The following is a 20,900-nucleotide window of genomic DNA, read 5'->3' as shown; positions in this document are numbered from 1 at the left end:
TAAGTTGTAGGAATGGCCCCTGAATATTCAGCCTCCTTCCTACCACATAATTGGATCTGTTGATGTCGTGACAGATGACCACCAATGGTTATTTCACTCCAGAAATTCTACTTGTCACCACATAAATGAGCCTGATATGCCAAGTCCTCTGTTGTGGTTTCTTTCTGTTCCTTCTGTGAACCTTTGAGAGGAGACCTATCTGTAGACCAGTCCTAGTAAGCCTCTGGAATCACCCACAGGTTGAATAAATAAATACCCTTTAAAAGGAAAGAAAAATTCGCCTTTGGTGTGAAGAGCTATGTCTGGGTTGGAAAGGGCACAGCACGTGCAAAAGCTTGAGGTGAGAAGGAGCAGGCTTGCAACATTGAAGTCAGTTTTCTAAGTATTTTGAGCTCTTCTGAGGTGATCTATTGAGGAACGAGATGACCTGTGTTCTTGCAGAATAGTCCTGCCCCGGTAGTATCATACTTATGACTCAGCCTCTTTTAGCTCTCTCTGGACGGATGTAGGCAGGGATGGCTGAGATAAAACCTGTGTGATGCATTATATGATTGTGGATTTGAAGATGTATTATGAAATTAATAGTCATGGTTAAAGAAGAGTTCATATGTAATGTGTGAATCGACATACAAAAAAAGGGGAGAAGGTGCCCTGTGACCAGCTGCTTGGCTGCCCATGGGAGGATGACTTCTCTGTCAACTGTCCCATTTTCCACAGGCCTCAACTCACAGGTGTTCTCTCCAGCTCTCCACCCTGTAAATTTGAGATCGGCAAGTGTAGGTCTAAGCAGCGGCCCTCTGTCCTGCTGCTCCCAGGTGCTCTTGGGCTCTCTGAAGCTGTCAGACTGGATTGGTAGTGATTTTGTCCCAAGTGTAAAAGTAAAATTTCCATTTCAGATTGGTAATACTTGCTGGATGCCCCCAAAACACAAGCCTCATAGTGTTGGCACACACGCTGTGCAACAGAGATCAAACCCACATGTCTTCTCCTTCCCCAGGTGTCCAAACAGTGATCACATTGCCTCCCCCACCCCAGAGAAGCACCTTCTGGGATTTCCTCCTGCCTTCAAATAAAGCTTGGGCTCCTTAGTATAGAAATCCTTTTGTGGAAATCCAGTGAACCTCTTCCCAGCCTTGTCTCTCCAGCCTTTGCGATCCCAAGCTCTACCCACCTGCTATTCTTCTTGCCTGTCTCACCTCCTACCACTCGCTCTACCTGGAATGGCTTCCACATCTTGGCTTGCTGGAATCCTAGCTGGCTTTAAAAGCCCAGCATGAGTGGAAGTGTGCTTTGACTTTATAGCCTCCTGGGCCTCTTGGCTGAACTCTTTGTGGCACTTTGTGACTCTGTTTCTGCCCCACAAGTTCTTTAGGTATGTGCTAACTTCACCTACAAGTGCAGACCAGTGTTTTTGTCACCATTCTGGCTCCTTAACCACTCATCATGTGCCCTCCTAGCATTGAGCATCCATTCAGCAGGTGTTTGCTGTATTCCCCCGTGAGCCCCACAGCCCCGTGGCCATGGAGCCTGCCCTGTGGAGCTTAACCTCTAACCAGTGATACTCCCCACCTTTTGGGGAATGCCTACTGTGTTCTAGACACCAAACTAAGCACTTTACTTTTTTTTCTTTTCACATAACCTTCACCACAGCTTAAAAGAGGTAGATTTTTCCTCTCTCCGTTTGGCACATGAAGAACCTGAAGCTCAGAGATGGGGGGTGATTTGCTCAGGGTCCCACAGCTGGCGAGGAGTAGAGTGAGCTTGTAAACCCAGGTCTGTTGACATCCGAGTTCTTAGTCATAGCCCCTCTTGAGGCACGTGAGTGTGTGTGAATCAGGGGAGGACTGGGTAAGTGTCCTAGGTTCTGTGTCCTCCTCTTTCATGATACCATGGTCTATTTCCACAGATTGAGCCATATATGCCATACGAATTCACATGTGAGGGAATGCTACAGAGAATCAACGCTTTCATTGAAAAACAGGTAAGGCTCTTCAGAAGTCCTTTTAACCCATCACGCCAGGGGGCTCTCATGAACAGCTAAGAGCTCATTGTGTTTCTGTGGTTATTTTCCTGCTTTGGAAGGCTCCAGAAGCTGGGTAATGGCTTGATGGAATTTTGAAGCATGCACTGTCATGGTCACCGAAGGGACTTAGTCTGCCCTTGGGTTAAGAATGTTCTTTTTGGGGGCACCTGGGTGGCCCAGTCAGTTATGCGTCTGACGTTGGCTCAGGTCATGATCCCAGGGGTTCTGGGATTGAGCTCAACAGGGAGCCGCCTTCTTCCTCTCCCTCTGCAGCTCCCCCAGCTTGTGCTCACACTCTTTCTCTCTCTCTGTCAAATAAGTAAATACAATCTTAAAAATAAAAAAAAAAATTTAAAAAGAATGTTCTTTATGATGGTGGAAGGTCAAAATGGAAACTTAGAATGGGAGAGACTGGATGGTCAAGGTAAAGCCGTCCTGAACCATCAGACCTGTGCCCTGAATGGGTTCGGAGGGACATCACGAGGACTTGGGTGGGGAGAGGGACAGAGAGACTGTTCACTGATCCTGCCTGATCTTCGTTTCTCACCCTAAGAACAGCAGGGGCTGAAACCAGGGGTTTCTAAGCATTCTTTTAATATATGTTCAATAATTCCAAATATGTTAGGACTTTTTAGTGGTTTTCAAATATCTTCTCAAACACGACCCCTTTTCAAATGAAACTTTACATGAAGCCTAAGTATAAAACAGATAAAAGGAGGGTTTCAGTGCTAACGTTGGGGGGGGGACCCAAGAGTCCACCACCCCCAACAGAGCTTGCAAACTCTGGCTTGTGCTCTCATGGCAGTAAAGGCCAAGAGCACCATTGGCATCATTCTGTTTCCTTAGTCCTCAAAAGCAGCTCAGAGCTACAAATAGACAGATTCAGAACCCCTGTGGGCAGGGGGTCTCCTCTTAAAAGGCAAAGCAGAGTGTCTTGGGATGATCAAAAGATCTTTACACAATAGGGGATGAGGACCGTGCAGGCTAAAATAGCAGTGGTGTGTTGAAAATGTAAGTAGGTGTAGACCGGAGGTCCCAGGTAGGTTTCTAAGGGAAGGTTTGCGGCGACAGGCTGGAGAGCCCTGGGCAGTCCTGGCTGCTGCTATTGGAGAGAGAGAGCGGTGGGCACAGGCTTCAGGGCAGCGTGTCTGATATTCTGGGTGCCTGTTCGTGGCCAGAGGCCATGCTCTGCAGCCCCGCCATCTGGGTTCACAATTTTTTGGTTTTATGACTTGGGTGCGTTACTCAGACTCTCTGGGCCTTAGTTTCCTCTCCTGTAGAATAAGGGCAATAGTAGACCTCTTAGGGCAGGAAGTGCGTAGAACAGGGCTGGCGCATAGTGCTCCGTAAATGCAAACTGATACTGTTGATTACTTAATAGATGATACTATGTATCCTGTCACAGTGTATAATTATATTGTGATGTCATATAATACAATATAATATGACTCACCCGACTTTACCACAAGAGCTAAGCATGTGAATCATCGCTTCATTCAGTCTTTATGTAGTGCCTTGATTGACGGTGACCACATCAGCACCCTAACCCGGGCAGCCTTTTATGTGCAGACTGCACTGCAGTGCGTACCGAACACGTCCCAGCGCGTTGTCTCGCTCAGTCCTCACAGTATCCCGGGAGGTGGCAGGAATAGCCCCATGCTCTGGATGACGGGGACCAAGATTTGTGGTCGTGGGCTCACACATCGTGGACTCCGGGTTCGATGCTGGTTTGGTCTGAGCGCAGACGTGTCCTAGCAGGCGGGGGCCGGTGTGTGGAGCTGGACTTCCTGCCTTCATTCACCTTCCCACAGGTGCCGAGAGGAGCTGCGGCTTCTCCTCTGGCAGGGAGTTTTAAGCTCTCCTGCCTCTTACCACCATCACAGGAATCGAGCTGAGATTGTACCAGGGTCCCCAAAGCCGCTTCTGAAACCCACTTCCTCCTCTCCTGTCTCCACTTTCTCTCAGGAAAGATGCTTACTCACCACCACGTAGAAGACTCTTTATCAAGTTTATCTGAAGACTCTTGAATCGCAGCCCGTTCTTTAAAGTTCTCATGTGGCCCGTTGTCTATAAATCTATTACCAGCTTTCCTTTCCAACAGGAAGGTGCCATTCCCCACAGTGACCTGGCACAGTGCTCCATCATGCAGGAGCATGCCTGGTCCATTCACCCCCAGAGCCCAAGTGCCCTGCCTGGCACACAGTAGGTACACAGTAACTCCCATTTAAAGGAGAGTGTGTACACGTGCCTGTGCTTTTCATTCATGCATCCCAGGAGCCAGGAAGCTCATCTTGGACTTTATGATTTGGGATACACACTGATAAAACTGCGCTGCCCACTAGCTCCTCAGCACAGACCCTGCAGAGCCCACAGTTCTCAGAAATCCAGAGCTTTCTCTTTTGCCTGCTATGGTTGATTCCCCCGTCCACTGGGTAAATGTCTGTCAGCTGGAGTGCGCTGTGGACTGGGCTGGGGGGTCAGGAAGATGTCAGGACGAGTCCCCGTCCTCAGGTAGCTTTGGGCCTCCCAGAGAAGCCAGTCAGGCCCACAGGCAGTGCCACCGCCATAGGGTTGGGCCCTGTAACAGTGATGTCACCGGGATGCTTAGGGATCGCACCACTCAGCCTGCAGAGCGGGGAAGGGGGAGAGCTGGGGAGAGTGTGTCCAGCAGCATTTTGTGGGAGATGGGTCCTGACAGCAGACTGAGGGGGTATGAGAAGGACTATACAGGTCAAGATGTAAAGGCCTGGGGGAGAAAAGAGAAAGCATGGTGAACTCACCATGGGAAGTTTAGCTGTCACCTAAGAGATATGATGTAAGAGACAGGGCTAGAGGAGGAAACACTTCATGAGAAGATGCTGAGGCTCAGCCGAAAAACGCAGGTTTGACTGTGGGACAAACTGCTGGAGAGTGTTTTTTTTGTTGTTTTTGTTTTTAAAGATTTTATTTATTTATTTGACAGAGAGAGAGATAGCAAGAGCAGGAACACAAGCAGGGGGAGCGAGGGAGAGGGAGAAGCAGGTACCCCGCTGAGCAGGGAGCCCGATGCGGGGCTCGATCCCAGGACACTGGGATCATGACCTGAGCTGAAGGCAGACGCTTAACGACTGAGCCACCCAGGCGCCCCAGGAAGCTGAAGAGTGTTAATGCAGGATGAGGGCAGTGAGACTCTCAGATTGGTATTTTAGGGAAATCCTTCTAGGAATCTTGTGTGGGGGGCATTTCCTATTAAGCATTCTCTCGGTGCTGCTACACAAGCCAGAAAGAGGCCAATTTTGAGCTTATCCCAGGCCTCACAAATCCTGGAGGAATTTGTTGAAGCCATAATGTTCCCCCAACTTTAGAGGGGAGATGGGAAGTCAAGACCCCATTGAGTCACAGGTTGGGGCTTTAGCCTCTAACAGCTCTCTCCAGGTCTCAGTATTTTAGAGCTCGGGGTGTTCATTATTTTTGCAGCTAGAATATGATCAAAGAGCAGGGAGACTGGAGTGAAGGGTGTTTCTGGTGTGAACAGAAAGCCTCGAGCTCTGAAGATTGGTGGCAGCTTAAGTTTCCCGTCCCTGGAACTATAGGAGCGCTGTAGCCCTAATTAGGCTGATCTCTGCCTTCAGAGTCTTCCGTGTGATCTGCAAGGGGAACAAGGAAGCTTTTATCTCAGAACCTTTTCAAGGTTGTCCATCATCCTCACCCAAGGCCACAGGAGCCAGGGGAAGCCAATTGACAGCAGTTGAGAAAGCCCCAGGCTTCAGTGTTCCGTTGAGTGGCTGACCGCTGGAAATCTACCTCATACCCAGCCAACCCTGGGCTCCCTCACCCAGTGGGAAAGAGTCCTGATTGAGGGAAACCACTTGCTTTTTTCCCTTAATGCCCCTGCCCTGCACACACCACCACTGCTTTGCTGTACTGGAAATGTTGATTTGAGTTGCATGCTCTTCAAGTCAGCACTCTGTAAGAAGTGCTCTCTCCAGGAGCTGGGGAGGAACTGGGGCAAAAATCCCTTGTAATCTCAGATCAAGAGCATTATCCTTCCCTAACCTGAGTGTCCAGGCCTGTTAAGGTTCTCATGATGCATTTCTTGGGAAAGATTTAGGTATTTGCCTCAGGCCAGAGAGTATAGAACAGGTTCTTTTGAAGGAATGGCAATGTTCAGGTTGCTTTCTGAAAACCATGCGTATGTTCCTCATTCCTATTCTCTGTACTTCCTGTAAAGATCCTGTAAATGTACAGAATGATTATGCTTACATTATTTTGCAAAGAGCTGTGTAATTCATGTGAAAAGCATTCCGGCGTTATGGAGGGGAAAAGGAGTTAACCTCAAGAGCCACTGCGGAATAAGCTTCAGCTCCTAGGAAATCTGGCTTATCCAAGCCCATCTTGAACTCCCTGGCTAGTGTTCTAGATGCAAGAACAAGCCCGGTAGTGAATCGGATAGTCCAGGGTAGCAAGGAGTGGTGGTGGAGGAGACAGGTTGCAGGGGAAGAGGAAGAGGCACTGAAAAGGGGACAGGGTTGGCCCTCGTTTGGGGAATGTTTGCTGTTTGGAGAAGTGGACAGCTACTGTTGGCCTAGCCATTCCTGATCCCAGAGACACTGGCTGAGGAATGCCTAAGTGCTGGAGCCTGGAGTCCGGCTCCACCACCACTCGCTGTGATCTCGGGCAGGTTCCTAACCTGGTCCTGTTGCTGCTTCTGTGCAGAGGGGATACCACCACCCACTCCAAAAGGCTGATGGAGGAATCGATAGATTAATGCAGGTGTAGGGCCAAGAGCAATGCCTGCCACAGAGTAGGTCCTCGGGAAGCTTCAGCTACTTGCTGCTGCAGGAGCCCAGCACCCGACCGAGGTATGCTTTTTAGAGAGCTTCACTGAGGTGTAAGTTACAGACCATAAAAGTCACTCCATGTAAGGATACAATTAAACAATTTTTTAATCGTATTGATAGAGGTGTGCGATTACCACCAAAGTCTAGTTTTATAGCGTTTCTGTCACCCCCAAAACCTCCCTTGTGCCTATTTGCAGTCTTTGCTCCAGCCCTTAGGCATCCAAGATTCTGTGTTCTGTCTCTGGAGATTTGCCTTTTCTAGGTGATTGCTGGCTTCTTTGACTCAGCGTGATATTCGTGAGGTTCATGCATGTTCATGTATCAGTCAGTACTTCTTTTATTACTATTATTATTCTTATTATTATTGCTGAATAGTGTTCCACTGTGTGGATTTCCAGCGTTTGTTTATGCATTCACCAGCTGACAGACATGGGTGTCGTTCCCACCTTTGGGCTGTTGTGAAGAGTGTATGAACATTCCCACGCCCGTGGATGTGTGTTTAGAGGATGTGAGAGGTCTGGGGCTAACTCCTTTAGGAGTGAGCTTGTTGGCATGTGTAGCGGTCATCCATGGAGATGGGTCACATCATCACATGTTGGCATGTGTAGAGATCATCCATGGAGATGGGTCACATCGTCACATGTTGGCATGTATAGAGATCATCCATGGAGATGGGTCACATCGTCACATGTTGGCATGTGTAGAGATCATCCATGGAGATGGGTCACATAGTCACATGTTGGCATGTGTAGAGATCATCCATGGAGATGGGTCACATCGTCACGTGTTAGCATGTGTAGCAATCATCCATGGAGATGGGTCACATCATCACTTGTTGGCATGTGTAGAGGTCATCCATGGAGATGGGTGGCGACAGCTCAGCGTCACAGCCACCTCCTCAGTTGTGCCTCTGGAGACACAAATCCACACCCACTGCCTCCCATCAGCCCAGCGGCCACCTGGGGACAAAGTTCACTCCTTTGAGGACAGCACAGGCCAAGAATGGGAGATACCAATGGGCAACTGAAATGTCTTTAATCCAGTCAGTCAATATTTATTGCACACCTTTTTTGTGCCAGGCCCTGGATCTCCCAGCTATAACATAAATAACAAACGTGTCTCTTACCTCTCAAATAGCTGGCAGAATTTGGCCCAAACCCCAATTTCAAGGCCTACAACCTGTCCCTTCCTTTTTTTCTCTTTTGTCTTTTTCCCCCCAAATTCCTGGCCTTACTTCCTCTAGATCTGCCCCCAGACCTGTATCTGCACCTGTCTTCTTGGCTGCACAGAGTTTCTGCTGAAATCCACTTGCACCCGCTATGTCATGGGTGTAGTAACTCTATTAATGGTTTGCCCGGGACTGGGGGGCTGGAGGGTTTGTGGAGGAGATCCCTTCACAAACAACCAGGAGAGAGGGGCAGGCCAGCGCCGCCACCCCATGGGGAGGGGCGGGGGGGCAGCACCCCATCATCTTCTCTGCTCTTTGGCTGTTTCTGGGAGCCACATTCTCTCCATGCTGTGACTTGGCCTTCGTGACAAAGGTAGCTCCCTTCTGTTCCCCAGTAAATTGTCTTCACTTGTGCAAACGCTGCTTTTTCTCCTAAAGTTGTTGATGATGATAAATGTTTCTTATTAGAGTCAGTGCAGGAAAATTTCAGAATAGTGAAATTTAGGGGAATTGGTGACTGGGTGAAATAATTGTTGGAGAGGAATGCAGATGTTCTGTGTTCTAAGTGGCCTCGTTAACCAGATTGGAGATTATTACATCTCATCCTGGCTGTAGAAAGCCTTTCTGAGGTAGAATATTGTCCCTTTCTGCTTCTACTGTCAAAGCCCCAGGATGCCAAAGCCATTCAATTCAGTTCAACAGCTCTATATTGTGCACCAACTATCTGCAAAGCACTCTATTTGTGGGAAGCCACTAGCTCCTATTCAGCCTACAAAACCCAGCCCAGAAGTCCCTATTTCCTGGAAGCCTTCTCTGACTGCTTCCACCGCCACACTGCCGGTCCCCACAGAGTTAATCATTTACCTACTCTAACTAAGTGGCCTTTACATCCTGTTTGGACATCTGTTTTCTGCTGTTCCGTAATTCTTTAAATGTTGGCCTCAACATTTAACAGCCAGAGCTGTGTGCAGTGACTCCGTGGGATCTCCGGGACCCCACCTTTGCTGCTTCTGGCCCCCACCCTGCACACTCTCAGCTCCTACTACGTGGAACACTCTGCTGCTCTGGAAGCCTGCTAGACACTCCCTTGTCACAGCCTCTGATCCTAGTTTGCCTCTGCCTGGAATGTTCTTCCCAGATAGTTGAAAGTATCTGGGTCTATTCTCAAATGCCCCTTCTCAGTGGTGCTTTATCTGGACACCTTCTCCCCCAGCAGTCTCAACCCTTTTTCCTCACCTTATTCTCATCTAGAGCACTTACCACCTTTGAACATATTTTATATATATATATACTTTTTTTTCTGTCTTTCTCATTGAATATAAGGTCTGTGAAGGCAGAAGTTTGGTGGTTCCTTTTTTTTCACCAGTACCCAAGGGCCTGGAAAAGTCCCTTGCATGTAGTAATAGTAAGAGCCAACCTATCAATGTTATTGATCTCAGGTACTTTTTGAACACTTAAGCATCATAGTAGTCCCCCTGGTCTGTGGGGGGATGCCTGAAACCTCGGGTGGTACCAAATGTATATACTATGTTTTCTCCTATCCATACATACCTGTGATAAAGTTTAATTTATAAATTAGGTACAATAAGAACTTAACAACAACTAATAATAAAATAGAACGGTTACAACAATATACTGTAATCCAGGTTATGAGACTGTGCTCTCTCTCCCGGTATCTTATTGTCCCACGCTCACCCCTCTTGTGATGCTGACAGATAAAATGCCCGCGTGAGGAGATGCAGTAGGGGAATGATGGAAGTGCTGTGACATAGCGTTCGGCCGCTGCCGGCCCTCTGACGATTTGTCAGGAGGAGGATCATGTACTTTGAGACCACCATTGACACAGGGAGCTGAAACTGCAGAAAGCGAAACTGCAAAGGGGTTGGGGGTGGGGGAGCAGTTCTGAACCCTTAGGCTTTTCTGCTTCTCCGCAAGTATTTTGTTGAATGAATGAATGAGCGGATGGGTGAGAGGAGGAGACGAGGCAGGTGAGCATTGACATATTCGCTCTCGCCTCTGTCCTCCCGTGAACACCTAGTCAGGCCGGCACCCAGACGTGAGAAGAGGCTTATGACTGGGGCTGCTGGTTCAGTGGTGCCGTGCGAGTAGCTGGACAAAGAGATGGCTTTCATGGGTCAGTTGTCCATACCTCATCCAGGCAGTTCGGCATGTTCCCTCTGGACCTGGGAGCAAATAAGGGTCTACCTTGGAATATTATCTTTACCATGTCTAGGTGCCTCCTTAGGAGTCACCTCGTTTTATCTCACCGGAATTCTATAAGGACTGAAGGACCTTTGTAGATGAAAAAGCAGAGAGCTTGAAGGCCATCTGTGGGCGTCCCCTGCCTGGAGGCCAGAATCGCATCCCTCAGCCCCACACTCCCTTCCGCCCCACCTGGCGTCATGCTTACCAGGACACCTTCAGGCTCTCCAGATGGTTCACCAAGCCTTAAAAAGGTCTTCCTGCTATTTGCGCTATTTCTTACCCTACTGGCCCCCAAAACAGACTCCTGAGAGGATGCCAGACCAGCCCGCGGTGATCCATGAGCCAGGGTGCTTGGGGCCCAAAAGCTCATGTGAAAGTGAGCTCATAAGCCTGACTGCTGAAGGGAACCTCGAACAGCTCAGCTGTAGTGGTTGACTAAGAAGCCAGCGGGGCAGCTCCGCCTGCAGAAGGCACGTCCCTCCGTGCAGACCCCACAGCGCCCTTCTGCACATGAGGTGCTGGGCTCCATTTATCCAGGGCTGCCCGGCCTCTGCCGGTGCCGACACCGCAGTGCCTCAAGCCCCATGCAGGGCAGAGGCAACCCCTCCGTGGACGGGCGAGAGCAAGGAGCCGAGCATCCATGGAGCACCTGATGCTGACCGGCCTTCGGTCGGTTCCGTCAGCTCAAATCCGGGCCTTCCAACTTGAAGCACTTTCCCTGGTCTAACACAGCAGAACCTTTCTCCACACAGGCTGAGAATGAATGAGAAGCCGTTTCTTAAGGGTCCGCCAGACTGCACAGCTGTACCCTCAGCTCTAACTGCCTGTAGGTGTCGTCTGAGAAGAGACATTCTGTGTTTTCTTACAAGCTGTAAAAGCCAGAATTGGCTGTCGTGGGTTTCCGGGTCCCCAGCCTCATCCAGGGGTGGGCCGCGCTGAGTCCTAGAAATAAGGAGAAAAATCCTGACGTGGTCTCTAGTGATGTACAGTGTAATCTGATTTGGTTTCCTGGATGTCTGCCCGTTCTGTACGCTCACACATAGGCTTTGGCGTTGCATTTAAAATCTCCTTATGATAATACTCAAAGGCTATAGATGTTCTCAGATTGCTTCTAAAGAAGTAGAAGCCAAGTTGCTTGCATTAGACAGCCAGAGAAACAAACCGAAAAGCAACAGTTAATCTTTTCCCAGTATCTGTGCACCCGCTCAGCTCTAATCAATAACTCCACTGATCATGATGTGTTTTCCTTCTTCCTGTTTGGTGACAGCCATCCTCATGGGATGGACAGAGCACCAAAAGGCAGCCAGTAAGCTTCCCTATGCTGTCAGGTAAGAGAGCGACAGCAACCAATGAACACCGTGACCCTGTTCGGGGTGCTGTGGGTCATGCCGTCACCCTTAGTAACAGCACCCAGCCCAGGGTTACTGTGCCGCCCTGGCTTAGCAAGTACACACTGGTGCTCAAGATCGCCATGAATCGGGCACCTGGGTGGCTCAGTCAGTTAAGCGGCTGCCTTCAGCTCCGGTCATGATCCCACGGTTCTGAGATTGAGTCCCGCATCGGGCTCCCTGCTCAGCGGGGAGCCTGCTTCTCCCTCTGCCCTTTGCCCTGCTTGTGCTCTTCGCTCACTCGCTCGCTCTCAAATAAATAAATAAAATCTTTAAAAAAAAAAAAAAAAAGATCGTCATGAATCTGAGGAGTCAGATAGGGTCTTCCCGCCCCGTTCCTGGTCTGTGGTGGCATCCAGGGCTGTGGAGCCACTCTGCTCGACCTCCTGCCATGCATCACTTCCAGAAGGTTAGGCTGGGTCCTCATGTGTCTGAATAATCCAGTGTATTTCTGTCATCTCTGCATTGCTAGGCTATGCGGAATCTTCTGTTTTCAGCTTCTGTGAATCCACGTTCAGGGTGTCTCAAACATGCAGTGAAGGGTTTTCTGTTTGTTAGCCACCAAACTCAGGCTCTCAAGGAGTCTAGTCCCCTCACGATAGAGTCGTGTCATGTGGAGGAGCAGAGCGGGTTTGCCTTACTTGCTGGGTCCCCATCATTGATTGGAGGAGACTAGAATGGAACCCAGCACTGAGTACTCACTACCCACCAGTCGCCTTTCTCAGCACGTAACAGCATCACCTCCTTCAGGAAGGAGAGAGGGCGAATCAGAAGCCTTAGGAAGTCATCAGTATCTTCGTTTTCCTAATGAGGCAGGATGGACAGCCGGCTGCCTACAGAGCCTGGGGAGCATTCCCTTTGCTCTTTTTTGTTTTCTTTTACTCACTAAAAGTAATACAAGCACAAATTTAAAAAAACAAAAATGCACGCAATACAAAAGCGCCCTCCTGGATGCAGCTCTGGCCTGCTTTCTGGGGCTGCACCCACTTCATTGCTAAGGGCCCGGGCAGTGGCAGGCACCGCCTTCAACTCTAGGCCCACTTGCAGTGCTCCACGTGACCAGCCGGGGATGGGGGGAATGAAACATTTCCTCTGCGGGTGTTCGTTCCGGGAGCCCAGAACCCTGAGATTACAAATCCACTCCTCATCTGCACAGAGCAAGGAAAGGAAACATGAGAAAAAACAAACTATTTCAGAAGGACATTGATTGGAAAGTGAATTTCTTTACCATTCCAGACCATTTTCCTTCGTTCCCTTCTCAGTGGCCCCCATGCCAGCCAGATAGATTCTCGTAGGAGCATATGCACGTTTATAAGCACCTTTCCAGCTTCTCCCCCTGTGCTTGACATAAATGGAAACGCACTCTACAGCATCCTTCACTCTGCTGCTTTCAGCCCTCAGGATGTCCTGAAGAGGTTTCCATGTCAGCATATGGAAATCTGTTACATTTTGGAGTATTGTTTGTGTTTAAACAGTTAGTGAAATATTTTAGATTATTTCAGACCTCTTGCATCTCCTCTAACAATGCTGCTGTGATGTCCTGTGTAGGTTTCTTTCGACCCTGTGTGTCCACATATGTCTGTAGGGTGAATTCCTACTGGTGGAAATCAGAGCCCGGAATCCTGAACAGCTTTGAACACCCCTGAGGGCTCGCCCACCCCCAAAACAGTGAGGCAGGCCTGGCTCTCCAGGTCCCCCGCACAGATAGCACCTTTTGCAGCTGGGGCAGCCCAGCGACTCCAGAAGCTGTCTAGGATTCCAGATCCAGTGTGTAAGCCGAGCAAGATCCGGGGGCCGCCGGTGCATGAGTTCCCACTGCTGGGACCTGCTCAGGGTACAGCCGGAGTGAAAGCCTGGGGTTGCAGGTCGGAGAGCTCCCTCCTCATCAGCCCCTTCTCCAGCCCCACTGGGTCTGTGTGCTCATCACCCGGGCTGCCCGTTGGCTGAGCCACACAGGTGGCTTCCTGGCCCACGCGCATCATGCCCCTCTGCCCACCCCGGGTCTTCCTTAGACACACTAGCTTCCAAGTGACTGGCCCTGCCCCATTCTAGGCACCCCCGCAGCTGCTGGGCTGTGGGCGCCTCTCTCTGCCAGGTTACTTCACTTCCTATCACACGTCCCAGGCTGTTTCCATAGCTGTTGAATTTGTGCAGTTACAACTGTTTTCAACTCCCAAGCCCTGAGCCCCCACCAAGGCCCCGGCCCCATGGCAGGCTCCATCTGCGGTGTCCGTGGACTCCTCCACTTTATGAAGTCAGAACTAGCACTCACCAAACAGTGTCCTGCTAGGTAACTGCCACATTAGGTAGGTGCTGAAAAAGCCTTCGGAATTAGAGCGAAGAATAGAACAGCTGGGGAAGGTGGGCCCAGAGATGGACCTTCGGGGGTGGAGGCTTCAGATAGCGAGACTGAAGGTGCCGGTAACGAACAGCCACCGTTCCTGGCAGGCATGGTGCTATACACATGTTACTGTCATCCTCAAGCCCTGTGTGGACGATACTCTTGTCCCCCTGTTGTGGACGAGGTAGCCGCTGGGCACAGAGAGGCGAAGACCTGGCCAAAGGACACGTTCCAGAGGAGCCCAGTTCCCACCAAGCCTGTCCACCTCCCACCTCCTGGCCTTCCCTGCTCTCACCGTGGGCTGCCTCACCTTGTCTGGGCCACTGGGCAGACCAGGGATCCCCGCCTGAGTCCCTGCTCCCTTGACTGATGGCTTCCTTGTCATTGTAGGACTTCTGCCACGGGCAAGTGATGTGGCCGCCCCTCAGCGCCCTGCAGGTGAAGCTTGCTGAGGCCGGCCAGTCCTGCAAGCAGGTGTGCCAGGAGAACCAGCTCATCTGTGAGCCTTCTTTCTTCCAGCACCTCAACAAGGACAAAGACATGCTCAAGTAAGTGCTGGGGGTCGGGAGGGCCGGACCAGCCTCCAGCACACCTCTGGGTCAGAGCTGGGCTGAGAGGGACAAGGCCTGGGGAGCAGGTTGCAGCATGGTCCCTCCCCACCACTGCCCCACTCCCCCAGAAAGTTAGACCAGCAGTTTGGTTGTTAGGTAGATGAGATCACCCTGGCATGCTGATAGATTTAGAATTCGAATGGGGTTGTTGTATTTGCAGAAATAAGGCCATGTTTGGGATCGGAGATGGTGGGAAGGGTTTGGTTTGTTCATGTCATACCCAGGAACTGTGGGAGTGGAGATGGGCATAGAAGCACAAGCCTGGGGGGCCCCACCCCTGGGCTCCCCTGGCAGAAGCCAGGTCTTCTGGATGGCTTGAGGGCTTCCCCTCATGCCTGCATGACTTGTAGTGCTCCCGTGTGTTTCTCTTGGCATTGGCAGACCCCAAATTTCTACATGTGGTTTCTTCCGGCCTCTGACTCGTGCCCACTGTCAGTGCTAAGTCTGTGCTCCCCGTTTTTATTACACCCACCCTGGGCCTCCTCTGACTTAATTACCGAGCCCCACCCCCTGAATAGCTCTGGTTAAGAGACGTGCTGTCCCAGCCCTAGATATTCAGCAGAGCAGTGCTATTGTCCAGTCCTGACGAGGAGATTTAAGAAACGCAGTGCGCTCGCTGCTCATGGCTTGCCTCTCTCCCGTTCCGGCTTTGTGCCCCGTTACGCGGTTGGCCTCCAGTCGTCCGTGCCCAGAGCGCGGAGCGGGCCTTGTCCTGTATCTTCTTCTCAAGCATGCTATAAAACCCTTCTTACAGAGCGTGGCCTCTCGCATCTCGCCTGCGGGAAAGGTTCCCTGAGTCGGGGTGTAGAGGATGCTGGTTTTTCCCATTCTTTTTATGTGAAGACCAAGCTCAGAGGCCACCTTGATTCCACTATCAAAGCCCAGAAGAGAGTCAGTGTGGTGCCCTCCTCCATCACCAGTGAAACTTCGTGAGAAGGGGGGGTGGTCTGATATGTAAGGAAAGATGGTACTAGAAGCTTCTGTCTCCATAGCACATATCCTGAATTCTGGGGTCCCGGGAGGGGCTTCCTACTGGCTCCTTTGGCAGACAACTTCTGTAGCAAGGTAGCGTTTTGAGAACCCTGAATATCTCTCTCTCTCTGTTTATCTGGAAATCTGGATTCGCTGGGGGTAGACTAGGGACAGTGCACACAGAGCTGTCTCCGTGCAGTCCCCGTCTCCACCTCTGGAGGAGGACACATGAGAAGCTGCGTCCCAGGAACGGAAGCCAACTGGGACTCCTCTACAGCCTGGCCCTCCTTCCCAGCCAGGCACGAGTCAGGGCTCCTGCCCAGATCCGATGATCAGGGCCTGATTCAGACAGCACAGGGCCCCCACACAGCCAGCCTGTCTCTGGAGCAAAGGTGTAGGTCCAGTGGAGGGACAGAAAGGGGAGCCAGTGTGTTAGTGTCCTCTGTTGCATCCATTTTCTCCCCTGTAAGATGGGGGCAACCCGTGTGATGATGAGATAATGTGCAGCTGGTGCCCAAGACAGAGAAGAACGACCCCTTCATCCAGAGAGCCTTGGGCCGTGGAGCAGGCTTGAGGCTGCCAGGCTGAGACCAGAAAAGCCAGTCCCCTCCCCCAGCCTCCCTGTCCACCTCCTCATACCCTCCAGAGCCCGTGAGGGCAGAAGACCTCGTGGGGCTGTCCCGTAGCCCAGACCCTGTGCCCTGGGATTGCTTCACAACCCTCTCCCAAAGCCCACGGTAGCTATGTGGGTTTTCTCCCAAGGAGGCAGCAATGAATGCTAATTCTGTAATAAAGCTGTCTGAAATTAATTCCCTGAATGTAAGAGCCCTATTGAATACCTTGTTCCTGCATTTGTAAATACCGATAATGTGGTAAAGCCCCGGCTAGCTGGTGGTCTATTGAGTGCCTCCTCAGTATGAGGCAGTCCTGGCTTATCCATATTCATGGCCAGTTAGTGAAGTGAGTAGCTCCTTCAGGCCCATGCTACTTCTTCTTCTCCACCTGGGAGCCTGGTTCTCAGCTTAAGCTCCTTTTGGTCTTTGGGTGCCCATGACCTTGAAGAACCATTGAAGAACCTTGAAGAACTAACAGTCTATCCCCGCTGTGTAGTAGGAATTTATATCACATAGATCAGGCCCTTTGGAGTGTCCTATGCTGTCATCTCGAATCAGGGGCAATCAGGCAGTTGGTTGTGGAGTTCCCGTTCATGCAGGGCATGGTGTAAGTGCCGGAGAGGTGCCCACAAACTCTCATGCACAGAACATGCATGATTCAGATGTGCTGCCACAGACCGGGGGGCGAGGTTCCAGAGGCAGAGGCCCCGGGAAAAGCCAGAGTCCAAGCTGGGGTGGCCCTTAGGGAGGACCTTGGCTCCATAAGTAGGAACATGTGTTCATGTGACACCTTATTTGTAATTCTGCTACTTTTTCAAGTTACAGCTTCTAAAATGTTAAATGATTGAGTCTGGCATTTCTTTTTGAAGATGGGCAGTTCTAAACCATGAAGTCTAGACCACGAGCACTCTGGCACCTGAGTCAGAGAAGTCACGAGTGAGTTTGGGGGACTTGGTGGAGTCAGGGTTGGAATAAGCAGGGCAGGAGCTGAGGGGGAGGGGAGGAGTTCAGGGGCAGGGAAGAGGCGAGGAGTAAGACCAGTAGGTGGGGTCCTGCTTGCATCCCTTCATCCTGGGTCTGTCTGTCGGGAAGGATGAGTTGTTTCTATCCTCTCAAGACGTAGGCAGCCCCATGGGAAGGTGGGGCTTCGGCTTTTTATTCTTGGTCAGGAGCTATAATGTAAACCAAGGGCCAGTGGGCCTCAGAAGCCCCCTCCCATCCTGTAAGAGGCCGGCTGGGGAGAGGTCAGCACCACGGGGCCCTACAGAAAGGAAGCAGCCGTGTGCTAGGGGTCTCTGAGCGGGAGTGAGAGAGTATGTGCGGCGGAGTGAGTGTGTCTGTGTCTCTGTGAGACAGACAGACAGATATCACAGAACAGGGAAGCACAAGCAACAACATATAGGCTCTGAAAAAGCCAGGGATCCAGCAGTGGGGAGTGAGGAGGCTGGCTTCCAGATGCACTCCAGCAGTTGGCGAACGTCACCTCCCCTCTCTGGCTTCGGCCCGAGGGTGGTGGAGTGCTCTGTCTGACTGCCCAGGGCTGAGGACAGGGACCTGCGCACTCCTCAAAGGGAGCGCTCCCTGGGGGCCTGACGGTCGGATGGCCTCCACAAGTGTCTGGAGCCGTATGTGCCCATAGCCCCCTGTCAGCTGCACCTTCGGGGAGCTGCCCCATGACAGATCACGTGTCGTGCTGGGGACTACCTGCTACCTGAGCTCTTCGTGGCAGGTCTCCGGACATCATCCCTGGGCACGCTTCTTCCGTGGCGGCCTCTGTTGAGATGTGTTCACAGACACGTGCACACGTGTGCGCACTCCCAGGAGCACAGGCCTGGGGTCTGAGCTGGGTGACCAGGGGCAGAAGCAGGAGGGTTTCTTCATGGCTCCTGTCAGTTAGACCCCTGCCATGGGGTCTGAGAGTTGGAGAGCTCTCCACACCCCTGGTTAGCAGTGCGAGGGAGCTGGCTTGAGTTAAGACATAGGAGCTGCTCTGAGTCACCTAAGCAAAGAAATAACCTAAGCGTAACTCTGTATTCTAAAGCTCTGTTCTGTATGGAAACCTGTAATGTACAGCTGAGTTCTGGAGGACCCTTTCTGGGGGTAGGCCAGTGGCAGTATCCTGCAGAGGACCTGGTAGCCCCAGATCTCTGATTCACTCTTTTTTTAAGGAAATCCATAAATCCGCACTTCCTGCCCTTGTTTTCATGGTCCGTGACCTTCACGGTCTGGGTGCTATGTCTCCCAGCCGGCACACCTCAACCAGAGGTGTTAGGGCGTTTAGAAAGGTCGCAGAACTCTCTGGTGACTGCAGGAGCAGCCTACAAGGGGGTGCTGCCCCCCCCACCCCCCGAGCACTAGGAGCCAGGCAGGCAGGCTCAGAGAAGCCCCAGCAGATGTGCCGGGAATTGTCCAGTTCCGTTGGCAAGGGCAGGTGCGGGCCAGGCGGCTCGTTGGCTGGAGGAAGACAAGAGGGGGCAGGAGAACCGGGGAGGAGGCTGCTTCCCCCCGCCGCCCCAGCGTTTGGAAGCGTCCCAGAGGCAGCAGGAGACCTTGAGTGCCCCTCGGGATCCCCACCCTGTCCGCAAGAATGCAGATTTCTGGGCACAAAGCAAAGTGGAACTGGTTGGCATGTGTGTGCACCCACAGCATGGGGCAGGGGAGGGAGGCGGCAGAGCCCGTCCCGTGGACACGGGATGCCGGGCCAGGCTGACCGCAGTGACGATGACAACAGCTGTGGCAATGGTGATAGTTACCGTTTATCGAATACTTACCCCGAGCTACACTCGGCCAAGTGCTCTAGGAGCACTGATTTCCGCAGCTCCCCCGTGAGTTAAGGCTTATTTGTCCCCACTCTACAGAAGAGGAAACTGAAGCAGAGAGAGGCTCATGGAGATGAAGTCGGGACCCCAGCTCAGGGCCGCCCGGCCCCCCTCACACCCTCTGCTCTGAACTGGTCCCCGGCTGGCACGTTAAGACTCTGTGCTAGACAGCTGCTGAGGCCTCCTTGCTCTCGGGGCCACGGGGTGGCTGGGCCCAATGCCCCCCAGGCCAGAGGAGAAAGGATGCAGCTCTTCTCCGAGATAGAGGAGACACAGGCCTGCCACTGCTGACTCCCCCTGGCCCCGCAGGCAGTGGCCCTAGCCTGAGGAGGCAAAGCCACAAGGGTTTGGGTCTCAGCTGTGGGGCGAAGACGGTGGAGGAGCCGGAGCCCCGGTTTGCAGTCCTGCCCTGCATGTCCCGAAGCCTCAGGCGCTTGCCTCTCAGGCAGGGGGCAGGAGGGAGCCTACTATGGCCACGGACCGAGGTGACTGCAGCAGTCCAGGGAAGTGATGGCCCGGGACACCCCCCCACCCCCCACAGGAGACCATCTGATGGCTTTCCAGCCGGAGACTAAGGCCATGTCACATGGATCCTTTTAAACCACCAATAAAAATATTAAACAGAATTTTTCAAAATACTTAAATGACACACGCCTTTGCCCCCGTTCTCGCTCCTCTGAAGTAACCGTTAAGACTATGGGGTGTAGCCCTCTCGTCCTGAGGCGCACATGCGCGCAGGTCGATCCCGCTCTGCATCTCCTTCCGCTACTTGCCTTCCTCAAGGACAGCTCTCCACGCTGGTTCTTGCATTTCTGCCTCATTCTCTCTCAAGGGCTGCAGAGACCTCCGAAAGCACAGATGTGCTACAAACTCTTCAGCCCTTCCCCACTTGGTGAGTATTCGGATTATTGCCATTTTTTTCTCCCTTACAGACAGTGCTTCGGTGGGCAGCCTCGAACACACATTCCCACACACACACACCTTTCTCGAGCCCGGATTCCTGGTGGTGGGGAATTGCTAGGTCAGAGGGAGGCTGCCATTTCCTTTTTACGACAGGTGAACCAAACGTGCACCCCACACCTCAGGAGGGGGGCCCAAGGAGCCAGTGACAAGGACTGTCCCTGCCTCTCTAAGCCTCGTGCCTTTGTCTTCCCCTTCAGGTACGAGGTGATCTGCCAAAGCTCAGAGCTGGCCAAGGACATCCTGGTGCCCTCCTTCGACCCCAAGAACAGGCACTGCGTGTTTCAAGGTGACCTCCTGCTGTTCAGCTGTGCGGGCGCCCACCCCCGGCACCAGAGGATCTGCCCCTGCCGGGACTTCATCAAGGGCCAGGTGGCTCTCTGTAAAGACTGTCTATAGCAGCCCCTGGCCCGGCCCCACACTCACTCTGTGGGACTAACAGTGGCTCCGACCCCACTGGGACAGGGCCAGGGGGCAGACGCCACGTCAGGCAGGGACTCTCGCCAGAGCCTGAACTCGATGCTGGAAGGTTTCGATTTGGTATTGCTCCTTCTGGCTTCTCCCTGGCACAACTTCGTTTTAATTTCTTGAGGAGACTGTGTCACTGCAGCTGCTCCAAGGTAGAAAGAGTCTCAAGATTCATTTAAAACAGAACCAGAGGAGGAATGGAGCTTGTCAGAAAGAACTTTCTACGGGAACATTCCTAAACCCATTAACTTATTTATTTGGGAGGGAGGGAGGGGGAACAGGGGAGGGCCCAGAGGGACTGATCACACGTCTTGCTTCTCTGATTTCCCACTGTTTACTGTCCACCTTCACTGTATTATTACTCCTGTCTCCTTCCGGAAGGAAGCAGGAGGGAGACAGGGTGCACTGTGGGGCCGGTGGCTCGCTTGAGGGCAGCCGCAGGGACCCAGCTCCTCAAAGTGGGTGGTGGCAGAACAAAAGAAAATCTTGTGTGTGCTTGACAGATGGCAGC

General features: G+C 52.0%; 1 protein-coding gene across 1 annotated transcript in view; it reads left to right on the top strand.

Annotated features, from left to right (window-relative positions):
- The window catches only part of MGAT5 (alpha-1,6-mannosylglycoprotein 6-beta-N-acetylglucosaminyltransferase), a 214,867-nt gene extending 194,547 nt beyond the window's left edge, over nt 1–20,320 (top strand). Inside the window, exons 14-16 of the mRNA XM_035008155.1 lie at nt 1,907–1,981; nt 14,336–14,493; nt 20,122–20,320. Coding sequence (XP_034864046.1) covers nt 1,907–1,981; nt 14,336–14,493; nt 20,122–20,320 — 432 coding nt within the window. The remainder of the gene's footprint in view (nt 1–1,906; nt 1,982–14,335; nt 14,494–20,121) is intronic.
- The last annotated feature ends 580 nt before the right edge of the window (nt 20,321–20,900 follow it).

Source organism: Mirounga leonina, unplaced genomic scaffold (assembly GCF_011800145.1).
Source record: "Mirounga leonina isolate KUSES-001 unplaced genomic scaffold, KU_Mleo_1.0 Mir_151, whole genome shotgun sequence".
In the NCBI taxonomy this organism is placed as follows: domain Eukaryota; kingdom Metazoa; phylum Chordata; class Mammalia; order Carnivora; family Phocidae; genus Mirounga; species Mirounga leonina.
The sequence above is the reverse complement of the archived record's forward strand: the minus strand, read 5'-3'. Positions and strand labels throughout refer to the sequence as shown.